The sequence below is a fragment of the Plectropomus leopardus genome, chromosome 20 (genome assembly GCF_008729295.1).
Source record: "Plectropomus leopardus isolate mb chromosome 20, YSFRI_Pleo_2.0, whole genome shotgun sequence".
Classification (NCBI taxonomy): domain Eukaryota; kingdom Metazoa; phylum Chordata; class Actinopteri; order Perciformes; family Serranidae; genus Plectropomus; species Plectropomus leopardus.
In genome coordinates this window covers 27,973,743-27,992,568 of record NC_056482.1, presented here as the reverse complement: position 1 = coordinate 27,992,568, position 18,826 = coordinate 27,973,743, and the positions used below count along the sequence as shown (strand labels likewise).

Here is an 18,826-nt window from a genome sequence, read left to right as displayed (position 1 = left end):
AAATGTTTTTGAAAAAGCAAGGGAAAAAAACAATATTTATTAGTATCACAATTACACAGTTGATATTATGTTACACAGTTATCATAATTTTAAGCTCTTTTTCAGTCTTGTTCATTTATTTTGTTTACTTCTTTTGCTTTACTTTTACTTTTTAAAACTTATTTCAGAGTATTTTTCTTGTTTTTTTTTTATTTTTATTTTTATTTTTTTACCAATTTCTTGCTCGTTGCTGGGTCATTTTGTCTTTTATTTATTTGCCTTCTTCACATGTTTTTGAGAGAAACCATGCCAATTTATTAAGGTTTCAAAGGGTTAATACACTGACTATAGACAAGTACATCACTTAAAAAAAATGGGAACTATTCCTTTAAGTCCAATCACCAGCAGGACAAGATATGTTTAAAGATGAGCCTTTACGAGATTGTAGATACAAAAAAATCAATTTAAAAAGAAGCTTTTTGTTATAAACAACAGACAACACTCATCAAAAATGAACTTTCGCTTAAAACAAGACAGGACACACTTTTTCAAATTGATAATTTCATTCATTTTAATGACTAAATGATTAAATAAATACAGAGTAGATATATTTTCTCTCAAGTATTAGATGAATAAAACATATTTGTTAATCTACAGCATACTGTGTATGATATCTAAATATGGTCTTAGTATATATTACCCTTCATAGAGTGATCTCTACAGGCATGTCGATATGGATGGAGCCAGAGTTATTAATATCATTCAAAATGCAAAAAAATACATTCTGGAGAAATGTTACCTGATACTGACTGATATTTTACATTACAAAAATAAAAGGCAACAAAAGAAGACAAAAATAAAACACATTTACATCTCATTAAGGAGTTCGTAATGTGCTCAAGTCAAAAAATAACATTATTACTGAGAGTATTAAATTGTAAGTTTAACCTTCATGCCAACAATCTTTTTGTCAAAGTCCTGAAAATGTCACGTTTCAAGTCATAAATGTCTCATGTTGGAATGAAACCATAGCAGACTAAAAAAACAACAAATAAAAAGGTGAGACAGCGCTGAGATTCAGCAGCGGATTAAAAAAATAGTCCCAGTTTCTCTAGCTTTTGTTGTCTCATTAACACACTGCAGCAAATATGAAAATACATAAACAGAAAGCACACGCCAAATATTATCATTCAGATTTGATATGCTTGGAAATCATGTGTCTGTGGTTGAAGTCATCATATGTAAAATGGTGTTGAGATGTCGCGTTTTCTTTTTGACAGACTGTTTTGTTACAGTTTGAATCATCCCGCTCCAACAAAAAAAAACTCTACCGGCTTCAGGAATTATGCGTTTATCCTCTTGTCTCATGCTGTCTTATGTTGGACATATTAAAATCACATAAACAGGCCAAGAAAGTAAGAAATCGGAATTCAGTTCAAGATGTTTTTCCTGATTTTTTTTGTTGCTCAAACAAGTTTCTTAACAAACAAAAGATCTGAAACTTCTTCACATAGATATAGTCATAGTGTATCTTTAAAGATAAATGCAGTGTGCTTCAGTATAGGGCAAACATCTGGTTTGTGTCCTCATTTTGTTGTCAAAGGTAATTATTTCTGTCTCAAATTGCAGTCAATATACCTTAAATTATGTAGATGAATTTGCAGTGTTATCAAATGGTACCAAAGCAGATTGTAGTGAGGCAGTTATGTAGTGAGGTGGGAAGTAAAAGTATGGATGTCAGGGTGATGAATAGCGGCTGAAAGTTGCATAGTGCTGGCCACAAAACCAGCTACATTAGTAATCTTTACAAAGTAGGGTTGTCACTTTTATATAAATAAACACATAATTTTAAAATTTTCAAATATTTTTGAACACAGCCCACAGCCTATTCCTAAACTACATCGTAGAATTGACGTTTATTCGTGGTACATTTGCAGTAACTCCTCAAATTTGTTCTTGTGGTAATGTTACCATATGCACATCTAAACTTACTAAAAAAAAAAAGTAAGCAAACAGCTCAGCTTCTTTCCATAATTTTGACATTTACTGTCTTGAATCCAACAAACCTCTCTGTGCCTCTCTGTGCTTCTTAGAGATAGTTAACAACTTGCTGGTGAAGAAAGTGGAGCATTTAAGCAGCTAAAGAGCCAAATATTTCTCTCAGGAGGTGGAGACCAAAAACGGAGCTAAAAGAGATTTAATATTGAACTTACATTCATCAGGTGGACACAACAGCAACACAAGTGATGATAACGTTGCTCTGTAACTGCTGGATGTGTAAATGTTAATGGATATGTGAGGCATGTTAACACTTTATCTGCAAGAACTTGACAGCGCTTCAATTGTATATTCATTTGGACAGAGATTTTGTTACAGCAGTGCTCGCATGGACGGGAAACTGCAGCAAAGTACTGATCGAGGTTCATATATTTCGCCTGGGCAACCTTCATCAGGAGGGACTGCCCACTGCTTTATTGACCCAAACTTAGTACGAAGAATGTACTATTGAACCAAAAATCCATTTCCTCTGACAGCTTATTATCCAAAAAACAAATGTGCATGCTCCGCAGTCCAGTTTCTCCAAAAATGCTCTTTCCTTGCTGTTGTTCACATTGTAGGTTTCTGTAAACTACCGATGCATTACATCTGTAAACTGTGCTGTGGTGATTGTGTGGTTAGAAAAACACTTGGCTATAGTGAGGAAAATGTAATGTTTTCCCTCAAAACATCCATGTTTCGGTGGAACAAAAGTTGCTTGAAAAGCAGTAATGGTTCGGTGAAAAACACCTGAGTTCAGTGGCTCAGATGTAGCTGGGAAACTCTGTGAAGGGTCGGTAAAAAACACCCGAAATCGATGGCTCAAACACCACTGGGAAATACCACAAAGGCTGAATGCAAATCTCTGGACTTTGCGGGCGCAAAAAAGACGAAACTTGGGATTTAAATTATCCGTCGGGACAGATGAGCAGACAGAATATAACAACAGCAATCACTGTGTACATGATTGTGCTTGTTTCCATGGCAACAAGTGAAACAGACTCGAGGCCTTTCTATCGGCAGCTTGCAGTCTCGGCCCCCGCAAACTTCACGTGATGACATCGTCACAAAACGTATGAGAGAAGTCCACAAATGTAAAAGGTGGACATATAGATTCAGCCAAATGGTCGATAAAACCACCCGCTACTGGTGGCTCAGTGCCACTGAGAAAGTGACCGCAGGGATTATTGGCTAACTGGACTAACAATTGGTGGCTCAAACACTGCTGGGAAAATGAAACTAACTACACAGACTGTGTATTTTTGGAGAAATGAGACATCTGAGCAATGGACGTTTGCTTTTGGGATAACAGACTGATGGAGGAATGGACTTCGGATCCAATGGGACATTTTCAGACTAAAGGGGCTCCAGAAATTTGGGCTGCCAGAGCATTGGCATGACACCACGTCAGGAACCGAACTGCTATGACAAGGTAGTCTCGTAGAAATGAAGGATGGACGTGCCTTCTTTTATGCAGTGGTAGTGTTGGTTTTAAGCGATCAGTCTGCTGATCTGTAGCTTTAGTCCTAAGAGTGAACAGTGAATAAAAACACCGTGAAGCGCTGAGCAACGCTGCCTTAGAAGTCCGCCTGCAGCCACCTTTTCCAAAACTCTTCGTCTTTAGATTCTTGAGCAGTAGAAAATGAACATTACTCATTTCTTGAGCTGCACCAACGGTTTGTCAAATGGAGCTTTTGGGCTAAAAACAGTTTGAGCCCAGTGCACTGACCCCGAGCCAAGACTTTGATTTTGGCAAAACCACATGAATCCTTCCCTCATCTGCCTCGTCATTTCGGCTACTCTGGCCTGTGGAAGAGAGGAGTCTGAGGGAGCGCTGCAGTTTTAGCCCTAAGCACAGTGGGAGAGCGAGAGCTTCAACAGTCCCTCCATGTGCATCTTGTAGAGCAGTTTGAACTCAGCAGGCAGCTCATGGGACTCCTGCCATTTGGTGGTGAACTTGGTGCCCTTCTTGTCATAATAGTGGTACGGCAGCTCCTTCCCCGTGTTGGGGTCCCAGCCGAAGGGCCAAAAGCCGTAGAGGTGGATCTGATCGCACATGGAGGACGCCAGCGTGTACATCAGGATGCCAGTACTCAGGCGCTTCGGCGACAGCTGCTTGGTTTTCCAGTAGCTGTTGAGCACGAGTGAGGAGAAAAGTTATACATTTAAGTCAAGAATAAAGGAAAATTCCCCTTTAATGCTTTAATATCACATCCTTGCTCCTATTTAACAATATGTGCTTAAAAAAGTACAAAAAAGCAACTTCTTTGTGTTCATATATCAAATCTGATAATTTTTTCCTCCTTTAAAGCAACAGTTTGCCAATTAAAACCAATAATATCAAGACATCCAGCCCATCAATCAATATGCAACTTTTAGCCAAACAAAGCACAGAGTAAGTTGGCCAGGTGTCTTTGTTTTTGCTACATGGAGCATATGATGCACTCTGTCATCAGCTTTAAGGCCGAAACGCAGCCAGCATGGGGCGACACAACAGTCGGCTTTCGTCGCCTCCTTTACTCTGATGTCGGTTTGGTGTTTCTGGGCCCATAAATATTGACTTTTTCTGCTCAGTCAGGTTTTGCATTCATGATTCAGGAATTCAGTTACTTTATTTAAAGTGGTTGTTTTTGGAGCTGTCACCTTTGGCTTTAATGTAAAATCTGAGAATAAGATATTATTAAAACAAATTACTTCAGATGGTTTACACATTAAAATTACTTTAAAGTAATGTAAAAAAAGAGGTTTGAACAACTCAATTTTTATGAGTAATCAGTAATCGAATTAAAAACGTGTTTATAAATACTGTAATAAGGTACTTATGGAAATTAAATACTTAAGTACAAAAGTAATTAAATATGTATGTACTTAATTACCATAAAGTTTTTCATTTTATTACCCATAAAAATTGAGTTGAGCTTATTTTTTCCACATTATTTCAAGGGAATTTTAACGTGTTAAATCTACAAACACGACCACCACAAACAACAACAAAAACCCTAATCTGATCTCTGCTGTTGCTTTCATTAGGCAGTCCTGCTCTGCAGCGTCACAGAGGGGGAACTCTCCAAACCAGCCTCAACAAAACCTCCTCAAAGAGTCCTTTAGGTGCCGAAAGCCGTCTGAGCTGCTTAAACGTGGTAATTCTTCCAGAGCAGGTAGTTTTAATGGGATTGGTGAAGATTAAGCTACTGTACGAGCAGCCCATTCTGCTGCTACAACACTAAGCACCGGACCTAAATCCCTCTGCACACACAGTTACAGCTCCGTGCCATACCTTTCACTAAATAGCTGTTTCTTTATAATCCGGCTTTGGAGCCTAAATCTCTTCTTTGCCATAAAGAGTGCAGCTCAATAACATACAAGCACAATAACGACAAACAGGACAAAGACACAAATGGACATTTTAATCCCAGACATACAAACAAAGCGAGAGAGATGTGTAATGTGTTCTTTAACTTTTAGGTGACAGTGTTGACCATCATTACCGGTGGTCAATAACCTCTAATTGGGTGACCGAAAATCACTGAGAGGTGCTATAGAGGAACTATTAACTCAGATCACTTCATTATGAACCATCTTGCACTTCTTGGACTGGAAAAACAGTTGCCACTAAATAGGGGCTGCAACTAATGAGTATATTCATTGTCAGGTAATCTGTTTATTATTTTCTCGATTAATCACAAAGATGACGTCCTCCAGTGCCACAACCCAAAAATATTCAGTTCAGTCTTAGATGAGTAATAAAAAAAAGACTGCTTCAGGGCATGGAGCTTGAGTATTTACCTCTAGCTTTATATTATATTTCACAGCAAACCAGGCTAGCCGTTAGCTGCGTCTCCTAGCTAACACAAGCACAACCACAGCTGTTGGGAGCGAATTTCCGCAAGTTGCAAAATGCTCCAAAAATACTCTGGCAGCTGTATTTTAATAGCATTCAGTGTGAACACAGCATAAAAGCTTGTAAATATCACAATAACAAGGGAGTGTGTATATTTCGCTGAATGGGCAGGACCTTATTTGCGACTTTTTTCAATAAAAACAAGCCAACTGATACCACGGGAGGAATGTAAAAGCAGAAACAGCCATGGCAGATATTAGATGAAGAGCCCAAGACAACAAACTGCTTCTCTGCAAACAGCTCACCTCCAGCAGATGGTACTGGCTGTCTTACCTGTTGACATACTGCATGATGTTTCCGGGCCAGGCCAGCTGGACCTTCAGCTGACCTCGATGCTCCACGAAGAAGTCGACCAGCGTCCTTGTCACCGTTGCTGACGTGTGGAAGAAAAACGCTGGGATCCACAGGATGGCGCCGTCGAGCTTCTTCAGACTCAAGAAGAAGTTGTTCCTGTCCTGCACGGTCAGCAAATTGTTGTAGTATTTCTCCAAGATACTGGGATTAAAGGTCGTCATGTTGGTCCGACGCCCAACGTCCTTCTTAAAGATCTCGGTTGGTGCAAAGTTGCAGCGGAAGACAAAGTCAAACTTCTCTATCTGGGGGCCACAGCGCGAGCCGGTGAGGATGCCGCTGTTGCCAACGACGGCGCAGTTATTGTAGTGCTTGTTGAGGATCGGCGAGACCTCGGGGAGGAGTGAGCGGAAGTTCTCGCCGATGGAGAAGACGTATTTGTGGCTGGAGTAGTCGTAGTGCATCAGCTGTCCGATTCGGACGGAGTCTCTGATCAGAGTGAAGTTGTGGGGGATGTCAATGTATTTAGAGATCTCCTTTCTGCAAGACAGAAACACATTTTTGTAAGTCACTGCATACTTAGTGAAAGCCAAAAAGTCAGATTTAAAGAAGTATTTCATTGCTGGGAAGATGGTCTTTTGTCTATGCAGTACAAACGCAAATACTTTAGAAACAGGTGACCAGACCAGAGAAAACATTGAAAATGGACTGTGGCATTTGGTGAAGAGTTAAAAACAACCACACTACAACTACCAGAATGCACTGTGCCACACCAGACCAATAAACGCTGCCGCTGGTAGGTGATGTAATGCAAGTTGTCCGTTTGACACAATGGTGGCTGGCTGGCAAGAAATGATCTTGAATTACAGTTAAACGGTAACTAAAACATCTTTCTGAAAACATTTGAGGCAATAAATGTGCAACTCAGTCACAGAATCTTTGTTGTTGTTTGGCTGTCGGTTGTCTGTGCAACTTTTTGGCTCAAAAACAACGACGTGAGGCGACGCAGCAGGGGGGTTTCGTCACTGCTAGTTATCAAGTGTCGGCTTGGTGTGTAAACATCGATAGAGGTTTACTACAGTATATTTACACATACTACACACTTTGTTATGATACAGAGCTGGTTGAAAACAGGCAAAGTGTCCCTTTAAGCAGATTTAAAGATTGAAATTCAACAGAATTGCTCACTGCTGTAAGTGCTCAAAGCATGCCGGGTTTCAGGACAGCCAAAAACCACCACAGAGAGACAAAGGCGGTGTGTGTAACCTACTTCAGTTGTAAAAAAGCAGTGCTGTTGTAGGTCCATTTGGAGGAGTTCTGCAGGTCCTCGCTGAGAGAGTTGGTCAGAGGGGTGAAAGCTGGATCCAGATACTTCAGTGCCAGCTGGGAGCTAAACAGATTAGGAGGAAGAGGAGGAGATAGAGTCACAGACGTTAACCCTTTCTTCCTGTGTTTAGAGGAGGCCGGCTTCATCCACTTGCACTTCAAAATGTTTTAAGGAGCATTTTAGCTCTTTTAAAACAGTTGATCCTCATTTACCTGCATTGCAGATATTAAAAAATCATTTATCGATCATGCCGAGATTCACAAGCCGTCAGGTTATAAACAAGCCAACACTTTGATCAGATTATCAAAACCACCGTAAAAGCTGTCATACACCAGTTCTAATCAGAAACTAAAATGCAAAAAAATGCTGAAAATTTGGGTGCATTAATTTTGCAAAGAACAAATCTGAGATTGTGCTTTTTTCATATTCTGTTAAATTTGTTTGCCATGCATTGGTTATCAGCGTTTTTCCTGCTTCTTTACAAAAGAAAAAATAAGTATTGACTTCATACAATCAATCAGACACCTCATTTTATTCCAATGCATGAAAACGTTTACTTTAGTTTGAAAGAAACAGCACAGATTTAATATCTGCTGGCTTGGTTTTGTTGAAATATCTTGCACATACATTTCAGCTCGGTGATGAAATTCCTTAAAAACTGAAAGTGAGATCACCTGACAACTCGTGTTTCTTGGTGTAAAAATGATGTCCAAAACTACAGATATAAAGCTTCAGAAGGGCTCTGCAGAAAATGATTATTACTAATATTACGTCTTTTTTCTCGCCAGTATCGCCCTCTTCATAAGCTAAAATGCTTCCAAAAGAAGTCGATTGAAATGTGCAAGTGTTTGAGCCATTCGGCAAATACATAAGGGTTTGTTCCTTTAGGAAAACAACTGCAGTGAAAAAAAAAAAGATTCAGTTTCATTTACACTCTCAGCTCAGTGTAAACGCACATTTCCCTCACTCTCATGTATAATAAAACCACCCCAGTGAACTGTGGGAGGATGAGCAATAAGGCCAAACTGTTGCAGAAATTCTGTCCATCTTAGCAAGTTATTCATTTAATTTGGCAATAAAATCCTTCATTTGGTTTCATGTAGTTCCTTCACATTCAGGATGGTTTTAAAACAACAATCCAAATCTTAAAATGATGATAGTTAATCACATTTTAACTCCACAAGGAATCTAATGTTGTCACTTTGTTGGTAAATATGATCTGAACAGATGGTCGACATACTTGATAAGATGAACATTTGTCTTTGCAGTGCAAGAAGCCTCAACTCTTCCAATGCTGCTAAAGTCAAGCATACACTGTACGATTTTAGCCCGTTTTTTATCGATTTTTGAGGTTCATGACTTATTTTAGAATTGGGCTGATTTCAGCTTTCTTGGGCGTGGTTTGCCGTGTAGTGCACAGGGGGGAGCGAGGGCCGCTCATCTGCTCCCGAACTGCCTGTGCGAAGTGGCAAACAGAGCATCTGAAAACGCCATGGCAACATGATGCTGGACAGAAAGTATGACCAAATACCAGCCAAAACAATGGTAATTTATTGAGTGGCTGGTAAAATTTCAATCACTAACCATTGAACAAAAAAGTTAATTTTTCACCCTGATTAAAACTAATGTTAGCAACAAACTGACATAATGTAGGGAGTGCAGTTTATGGCTGGTAGCAACTTTATAACAAGGATCATTAGCGTTAGCTGTCAAGTTAACAATTGTAAAAGTAGCTGTTTGCCTACAGTTCTTTCTGGAAAATGGACAAGTCATTGTTGCTAATTTGTGCCTTACAAATGAATCATTATTGACAATTGTCAATAGCCAGGATGGTCCTTAGGGGTCGATGGGCGGTTTTTACACGTACAGTATGAGCTCTCAGGTTGTGGCTTGATGAGCGGACTGTACAGTGTGAGAACATTACACACAAGCTTTGGCTTTACATTGCAGACGATTTACTTGTACAGTATGAGTTGGAATTAACATTTCTAAAATCGTACAGTGTATGACCAGCTTGAGGAAGTTTATTAAAGCCTTAAAGCCAGAACTTATCCAGTAGAATAACAATGTAGCTTATTATTTACTTCGTAAGCTTTTCTGTCTTATTTTTTGCAAGGAAACCTTGACATTTTCGATGCAGTTTCTCCTGATAGAATGACTTCCGTCTTAAATCAGAGGAGTATTCAGTGCAGGTTTTCTATAACTCTGTATCACATCTGTTTTTCAGGATTTTCCACAGTGTTTGAAATTTGATTTAAACTCGCTTCTTTGACAGTATTCCTCCTCTGCGTTTAACTTAACATCAAAATGTCAAGGTTTCAGGTCGAGACTCTGCTATGACAGACACAGCTGGTCAAATAGTATTTGCAAGTTAAGTTTGGATCATCTTGCATGAGGAAAAGATCGGTGGCGTTTACTGCATCAGGACAGTTCAGTTTACGATCAAACATTCTGTAACTTACACTGTCCTGCATGGCAAACCCCACCTCTGTGACAACCATTATAAAGTATGCATAAAATACTGTTTGACCTGGATCTGATGGCAGTCAGACCTCCAGCAGCTTCATTTTGTTGTTGCAGCCGTCTGCCGTCTTTGAAGCCAGTGATGCTCAGCCAGGGAGGTGCAGTGCCAAATCAGGATCAGCATGAAATATCTACTGATTTGAATTTACCCAGAAGAATACATGTATTTAATTTGAACAAACTGCAACTGTCTCACTTGTTTTAAGATTTCTCAAATGTTCATTTGGATTTTTGTAGTGATATCGGACACTTTGATATATCCTGGATTTGAAAAAGATTTTGCATATTGCTGCTGTTGGGTGCAAAACTCCTATCTCCAAAATTGCTATTTTTTTAAGGAATTAGAAAAAATGATGTGCTAGATATGAGTTTTGCGCCTGACACCAAAAATATACATTTTTAGCCTACATAATTAAGATTGGGATTAAAATAATATTTTTGGGAGGTGCTTTGGGGAATAAATATTTTGTCAGTAATCCTCAAACATGCACAATTCAAAGGATAGAACCACAAATAAAAAATAAGAAACTTGTTTGGAAGATAAATTGGGCTGACCTAAATGCTTTGAAGCTTTGAATATTCATTTCTTGCAATGGTAATTAATGTCCAATTCAGCATTTGAATGCTTTGTTTTTTGTTTTGTTTTCTCACCAGTAAACTGCTGGAGGAAACTGAAAGGAGGCGGCAAGTGCCAGACACGGATGAGTCCTAAATTTTGTCATTGACCTTCGCTTCAAGCTATTAAATTGGCTGTCCAGGGAGAAAGAAGAGGTAAGACGAAATATGGACCCTTAACCGTGGCTGGAAACTGTAGGCCTAGTGGAGTGCTTGCTTTGCATCTCGTGATGTGGCGCGACCCACTGCGTTTGAGCTTAATAACTTTGCGTGCAATAGTCCACCTTCCACCTTCTCCTCCCTCCCCTAATCTATTTAGTTTACTTACCAAGTGCCCAGTTTTCTCAGCAATTTTGTGTTTTTTACTCCTCATGTGAGATTTTGCTACCTGGGCTCCCATCATGGTGAGTTTAAAACGGGGAACTTGGCAAATTATCTTTCAAAAAGTAGATGTTGCCAATTATTTTTGAAATTCATCCATTCCTATCTCCCATGTCTGAAAACTTTTTAAGACTTTTGAAAGATTAATTGAACTCATTTTACTACAAATTAAGGCCTTATTTTTAAATTAAGAAATTCAAGGCATTTTAAGGCTTTTTAAGGTTCTATGGCAGCCCTGACAGGTTGAAGCACTAAGTCCTGCTAAAGTAGAGTAGGGTTCAGGTTGTGTAGCTTTGAATATTCACTGATAATTATCTTCGAAGCCCCAAAAATGGTATTCAGGACAGCCCAAAAGATAACTAAAATCTTCCATATTACTTCAAGTTTCCTATAGTCAATATGTAACAAAAACACTACTAAAATAGATTAAAGTTTGGAAATTTCATTAAAATCTTTTACTCTTAGGATTAGTCTGTTTTTTTTTTCTTTTTTTTTAATTTCATGCTGTTTCCAATCCAACACCACACCATCCAAAAGGCTTCAGAGAAAATTCAGGGTCATAGACTCGTTATGTTGTGTAGAGTTAGAGACACAAACAGCTCGATGCTCAGGATGAGACCGTAGATAGATAGATAGATAGATAGATAGATAGATAGATAGATAGATAGATAGATAGATAGATTAAAAACAGTTAAAAATCAAACTCCCGTAGAAAAATATAAACATTAAAATACGGTAAAAGGAAGACAGAGAAGATCCTCATGTTTTTAATTAAAACTTCAGCACTCTGTATTCACCTCAGGTCAGGTTTACGAGGCGGCCTCTCGCTGCAGGAGGAATGTAAAACAAAAACAAAAAAACAAACTCACTCTTATCTTAATCATCATTAGTGACTGTAAAATGACATTAAACTGACAGAAAGGAGCATCTGAAGTATACTCAGTCAAGAGCTGGCATGCAGAGGTAAAGTGCATTTCAAATACTTACTTGATATATTTTATTGTAAAAAAAACCAACACTTTAAACAGATCTAATGCAGCTCCACCGGTGATCATTTGAGTTGTATGGCATTTTTTTGCAGTAATTTCAAATCATTGAGAAAATGAAAAATATAATGGGCACAGACATTTTTGGTCACAGTGGATGAGATTATTTACAAGAAAATGTAAACGAGAAAACCATATTTTCAGTCACTTTAACTGAAAAAAAAAGAAATATTTTATCATAGTGGTAAAGCAGTTTTTTTTTACTAATTTATTCTGCGAAAACAATTCAAATGGTGCTGTATGAATATAAAAACTAAAATATCTCGACATCAGCCAAATGGCCCATCAAAGAATTTGGTACAGACGTTCACGGTTCTCAAAGGATGAATCCTCACAACTTATCAACATTTTTTGAAAACAATGGAAGCTTTCAGGTTCCTAAAACCAATAAATTCAAGTATTAATGGTTTCTATGTTTATAAATTCACTCTCCCCCTTAACGTCAGCCCAAATAACATTACCCTTCGAGGTAGCTTAAATCACGAGATCACGAGATTCCCCCATAATCCCGTCCTGATTTACTACATAGCCTCCTCAAATATCTAACATAGTAGAAATGGCATTACCAAACCTCGAACACTGTCCTGCGTCTGTCCTGGAACTTGAATAAAAGCATCGCAAGTATGATGAGAGCCAACGCGCACAGTGACGCTCCATCGAGCAAAACAACTCCAAACTCGTCAAATAGTACCTCTCTGTCAGTGCTTTTGTGCGAGCATGGCGCCAAAAGCCAAGCTGAACCCTCTTTGCCTTAACCTAACCGTTTTGACAGTCGGCGCTGTTGTGAAAACATAAGGACCACGCTGCTTTCTGCATGCTGTGACTTCGCGGTAACAGCATCCCGGAGCGTAAACAGCCGGTGCAGACGGATACCTAAAATGACATGGGTAAACGTGGAAGGTCACTGACATGCGACACGTTCGGAGTGAGAATGTGTTGAGCATAAACAAGGCCTCAATGTGTTCGGAGAAAAAAAAGAGTGTTCTGCTTTCAGAGAAAAAAACAAAACTTTCACCCTGTTCCCGATCATAAACTCTCATTCTACAACAACACAGCAGGAAGCTGGTATAGATTTGTCCACCGGAGTGTTTTCACTTCAAAATGCTGCCCACCTTTAAATCTAATTCACTCTGAGCGTAACCTTGGCCCGCGGTGACGGCGAGCGAGGAGGAAAATGATTACAGGCGGGAGGAAAATGAATGTGGCTCTCACACCGTAAATCAGATCCAAGGACGGTTCGCTGGCCTCCAGAGCCTCCATCAGAACGACGCTGTTTTAGCATCGCAGCCCGGACCTGACCCAACATGTCGGACGACAAAAGATTTACAGAATGATTTTCGTGCTGCAGCCGCCCTGCTGTTCAGGTGTCAACAGACTGGGATCAGATGTAGTAAAAATGCAGTAAAGCCAGGTGTAAATACTGTGGCCCAGTTCCACCACATTCTCATTTTCCCAATTCACTTTTTTAGCAGTAAGTGCACAAACTATGTACTTTATCATAATTAATCAGTATAATCAGGGAGACTACACTGTAAAATCTGACAGGTTGATTTTACTTTGAAAATTTAGAAAACCAATTGCCTTGAAAATTGTAAGTAAATATGTCTTAATTTATGTTTACATTATATTTAGAGTTATTAAGTTTCCTCAAAAATTAGCCATATTTACTTAATTTTATAAAGTTGTTGCCACTTAAAAATGACAAGTTGAATTAAATCAATAGTTTTAGCAGCTTCAGTAAACCAAGTTCTCTGTGCTATATATCTGTATTCTGCTGATTGCAAACTATTTTATCATATTTGTTTGAATTTGATTCTTAGACATGTTAACATGACATGTCTCCTAACTTCATATTTAATAATAATAATACATTTATTTATAGAGTGCTTTTCAAGGAACTCAGAGACACTAAAATACACAATAAAATACTCACAACATTAAAATTCACATGACATTAATTACACATTAAAAGCAGTTTTTAATAGCTGTGTTTTAATAGTCAAACCTCTTTGTCATGTCAACTTTAGAGAAAACTTTTAAAAAATATACATTAATTAAGTTTTCTTAAGTCAATTTCAAAGCAGTTGAATCAAAACTTGATTCATTTATTTTTTACGGATTGAAATAATTATTTGAAGCTGGTCAACTTTTTCAGTAAAGTTAAGTCAGACTAACTTGGTTTACAGAAGTTGCTAACACTTAAACTGAACCAGGTCATTTCAACTGTCATGTTTAAGTATAATCGACTTTGTAAAATTAAGTAAACATAACAATTAGCTATAAAGTAAACTATTAGTAGTTATGTTTATTTTGCTTTTTCCAGGCAGTCAGTTTCCAGGATTATTTTATGTAAGATCACCTTGTCAGATTTTACACTGCACATCATATCTCGGATGTCAGTGATGGACGGCACTGATTGGCTGATTGTTTTTTGAATGAGGAGACGGTTTTGCTCAGATTAGCTGGTTTAAAGTGTCAGTGTGTTTCTCCGTCAGCGTGTATCAGCCTGAAGGCAAACAGGGCATCTGTCACTTAATCCCACAGCTGTGAACTAGATTCCCTCACAGCTCCTCCGTCCCTCCTTACGTCCATTTTCTGCTGTGATGGTTTGGATTTCTTCTCACCACAGCGACAAAGCAACATATCACCACGGTTTGGCAATTTACCGCCAATGCTGCCTTCCCTCTCGCTGGCGTTATTTAAAAAATACTTTCAAAGTCAGGCCGTTTCTCTCTCCGAGCAACACAGAGATGCATGCTGCTCTGACGAGCAGGCTGGACTACTGTCACGCTCCCCTTTCTGGACGACTAAAGGACACAATTAATCAACTAATTCAGAGTTCTGCAGTACGAGTTCTGACTAAAGTGCACATTACGCCTGTTTTAAAAACTTTCCGCTGTTTTTGGCATTGATTTTAAATTCTCAGAGTTGCTCTCCTCCGACTCAGATTCAGAATCTTTAATGTCTGTCGTGACAAAAATTTGTCTTAGATATGACTTTACATACAGTACAAAATAAACTCAAACAAAAAACATACAGCATGTGTTCCTAAAAAAACGCAGAATAAATACTTAAAACAATCATTTAGACGATTAAGTAATTAATTATTCCTCTTTTTAAACATAAACTAAAAGCCTATGTTTTTAGTCTGGCTTTTATGGAGCGTCTTACGATCATATTTTTATTGTTTATACTTATTCTGTTTATTAAGATCCATTTTATATGTTGTTTTTGTGTCTTCAATCAAACTGAGAAACACTTCGAATTGCATTCAATATGTTTGAACGGTGCTATATAAATAAAATTTGGCTGATGTCCCATCTTCTGCAGGAAGCTGCCTCCGTCTCACTCAGACTCACTCTGGGTCTGCAGCTGCCTGCACCTGAGAGCAGCATGAAAACAAGAATCGTTCACTCTGCAGCTTAATCTGGGGACTGAAACATCCCCAGAACTGACTGCTCAATTTGAAGAATCTCAGTTGATTTAAGAGAAGTGTGTACTGGTTCCCATACTAGCAATACCTGCTTGACTGAATCATGACGCAGATTTCGGTGCCTTATTTTGGTGCCAGATTCTGTGCGTAGCGAGAGTGCAGCCGAAACAGAAAGAAAGTGAGCATGTGTGTGCCGGTGACAGTGACAGGGAGGCTGCAGCGACCGGAGCAGAGAAGTTAACTGTAGCAGTGCAGTGTGAGAACAATTTGGGCTGTTTGTCAGTAAATACAACTCCTCAAGACCCCAGCAAAACTCCTGTGTCGTTCTTCCAGCTGCTGATTGGAGCGAAGCTGGTTAGCCCGTAATTTCAAATTAAAACTGACGAGGCTCCTTTAAGGTAGACTGTTGAGGTGGAGCAGCTATTCTCACTCTAGTTGCTCCTTAACAGATCATAGATAAATGTTCGGCTGCTGAGTCTCCCCTGAGTTAGGGAGACTGTAATTGATGTGGACACCTTAAGATCACAACCATATAATTGATGATCTATGGGCATTAATGCAGTAATATAACAGCGTCCTCTCCTCTGGTTTCAGACTTTCCACCAGATGTCAAAACGTGGCTGCAGGGATTCGTTCCCAACACCAGACCATCAGTGAGGTCACCCGCTGGTGTTGTCAGATGAGGTCTGACTCACAGACGGTGTTCCAGTTCATCCCGAAGGTGAGGTGGAGGTCAGGGCGCTGTGTACGACTATAATGATCCTAAACTATTTCCGTATTGAGCTGAATTTGTGCAAAGGGATAATGTCGTGAGTCTTCCCTGAACTGTTGCTACAAAGAAGCCAATTATCAGAAGAAATTCAGCAATATTGGACCATTGCACAGCACAGAATTTATGTTCACAACCAGTGTTAAACTATAGAATAGCACCACATCAATGCTAATATGGCATTTAAAAAAAGAAAATAACTATCTCCACATACATGAGCATTTTAGCACCATTTCAGAAATAATCTCCATCCATACTCACGGCAGAAAATACTACATAGATGGCAATGGGTAAGAACAGATATTTATTCGCCTGGACTGACGATGAACTGTTACTGAAAATAACACGAGTATAAGGTGGTCAAGGCGGCAGAAAACAGATTAGGAGTTGGCGACGTATCACAGCAGCACCACCAGGAGCTTTATCCATCTCCGGAGGAAGCCACGGCAAAAGGAAAGAATTAACGTTACCGACACAAGGTGGATTAAATCATAAAAGATATGTAGGCCTAGAAATAATATTTTTGCTTGACACATTGTGACTGAAAAGACACAATTTGGAAGTGAATGTAGGTGTCTGTGTCATTGTTTTTAAAAGTCTCCATTTCTAAAATGCTGCACAAACTAAAAAAGAGAGAGCAGCATTTTCAAAGGTCTCCCCTTTTGGGGTTCCTAAACGCTCGAGTGGTGACGACGCTAGGCGGAAATGTAACAATATGTGCTTAAAAGCAAAGTAGCCTAAGGGCCCTGACACACCAGCTGATGATCAGCTGTTGGTGAGCGTCTGGCGCCCCTATTTTTGTCATGTGTCCTACATTAGTGCACTCATTGGCCCTTATCAGCCCTCGTGTACCAGCAATTGCAGGCTAACAGAAATTTAGGTTTATATGATAACATTGGGAGAATGATCAGCATGTACATGGATCCACATGTACATGCTGATCATCGGTTTTTGAAGTTTGCATTTTAGGCCCCCAAAACACTGTTGTCATGTGAACGACAGTCTGAAAAGCAACAAAAGTACCATGCAAGAACTGTTGTCGTGTAAACAGCCCCTAAATCATAGCAATATTTTTGGCCCTAGATGATGATTATGAACATTTTAACACAGTATACTCTGAGAAACTTGACACCTATTTTTACGCTGAGTAACAAAACAATAGAGACTGACTAATTCTGCATGAGCACAGCGGCACAGAGCTGTCAGGCCTCAGACGGCAGAGAGGCCTTCATCTGATCGGATGCTCCTCACCGAGACACAGAAAAGATGTTTCAGTGGATAAAGTTTGTGTGTTTTTATGATCTGATGGCTCCACCCTGACAGCACAGCCTGTGAGGTGAGAGTTCAGCTGCAAAACTAGAAAAACAACAATAATCATTCATGAGAATTTAAGAAAATCAAGATTCACATTCTGTATCAACTGTAGGCCACATTCAGCTGTTATTTCTACCCTGTCAGCACCTAAATGAACTAAAAATACTCCTGATGTGATGTCAGCATGCAGCCCACACAGCTGCTTCACAGGCCCGCCCGGACTCACCGAAACCCCGCGTGGAACATGGACATCCTGGGTCCTCCGTTGGCTCCGTATCTGGGGGTGCTGAGCATGAAGTCCTTCTTGATTGACACGTAGCTGATGAGCGACAGGATGAGCAGCGCCACGCTGAACATGACCAGCCCCAGCGCGCTGGCGATCCGCACCATCCTGCCTCTCTGCGGACACCAGCCCCCCCGGAGCGGAGGATCACTGAGCGGCCAGGACGAGGAGACGGCGAGCACCCAGGCGCACCGCATCAGCGGCAGACGCGCAGACGACGTTAGATCTCAGAGTCCATGTGCGGAAGAGGCGGAGATGCGGTGGCGCGGCAGCGGTGACGCATGGGCGGCGAACAGGAGAGTAGAGAAGCAAAAGGCCGGGTAGGCGAGCAAGGACGCGCAATCCGCGGAAATGTTGACGCGTTTAACATAAGCCATGGAGGCTACAGAGTCCATGTGTGGAGCAGGAGAGAGGAGGCCGCGTTTTTGCAGCCGATTTCATAACCCAAACATGCAAGGAGGCTGCGACGCGGAAGAAACGACGCAGGATGAACGGCTGTGACGCATCGACAGTGCATGCATCGCAGGATGGAGAGCAGAGGAGGGAGGCGGGGGGGATCTTGGAGGTTTTCCTGCAGGCATGCGGGTTCAGATTACACCCGGTATCAGCACCTCAAGGCGGTGAAACGAAGCGGCGACACGCGGCGTCCTCCTGCAGGGAGAAGATGGAGGGCGACCGGCGGATGCTGCTTCTCTCTTCATCTGCATCCTCGGCGTCTCCCTCCTCTTCTCTCCGGCGGTCTCATTAATTAAAGCGGCGTGTCGCTTTAAGGAGACGCAGCTCTTGTATCGCGGTAATCAGATAAACAGCAGCAGCATCCGAGGCGGAGCTCTGCGTCCTGAGAGGCGGAGAGGAGAGCCGCTCACACTGACAGACACACAGGAAGCTGCAGGGGCGTCAAGGACCATATTCAACTCAAATATTAAC

General features: G+C 40.3%; 1 protein-coding gene across 2 annotated transcripts; it reads right to left on the bottom strand.

Moving 5' to 3' along the window:
• Positions 1-668: 668 nt before the first annotated feature.
• st8sia3 (ST8 alpha-N-acetyl-neuraminide alpha-2,8-sialyltransferase 3) lies at positions 669-18,657 on the bottom strand. Of its 2 annotated transcripts, XM_042509649.1 has the most exons (5): positions 17,843-18,657; positions 11,852-11,881; positions 7,479-7,598; positions 6,191-6,748; positions 669-4,147 (listed from the first exon to the last, which is right to left on the bottom strand). In XM_042509649.1, exons 1-5 carry the CDS (start codon positions 18,094-18,096, stop codon positions 3,865-3,867), a joined length of 1,245 nt encoding a protein of 414 aa, XP_042365583.1. In that variant the 5' UTR covers positions 18,097-18,657; the 3' UTR covers positions 669-3,864. The 2 variants fall into 2 exon arrangements, with proteins under 2 accessions (XP_042365583.1, XP_042365584.1); XM_042509650.1 differs by lacking the exon at positions 11,852-11,881.
• Between the last annotated feature and the right edge of the window lie 169 nt (positions 18,658-18,826).

Bases quoted from the DNA above. Each gene is read 5' to 3' on its own strand.
- st8sia3 (XM_042509649.1), bottom strand. From the start codon at position 18,096: ATGCGGTGCGCCTGGGTGCTCGCCGTCTCCTCGTCCTGGCCGCTCAGT. The intron at 7,599-11,851 runs GTGAATACAGAG...TAATCTGTTTAG, and splicing joins CCTCGTAAACCTGACCTGAG to CTCCCAGCTGGCACTGAAGT. The intron at 4,148-6,190 runs GTAAGACAGCCA...CGTGCTCAACAG, and splicing joins ATCATGCAGTATGTCAACAG to CTACTGGAAAACCAAGCAGC.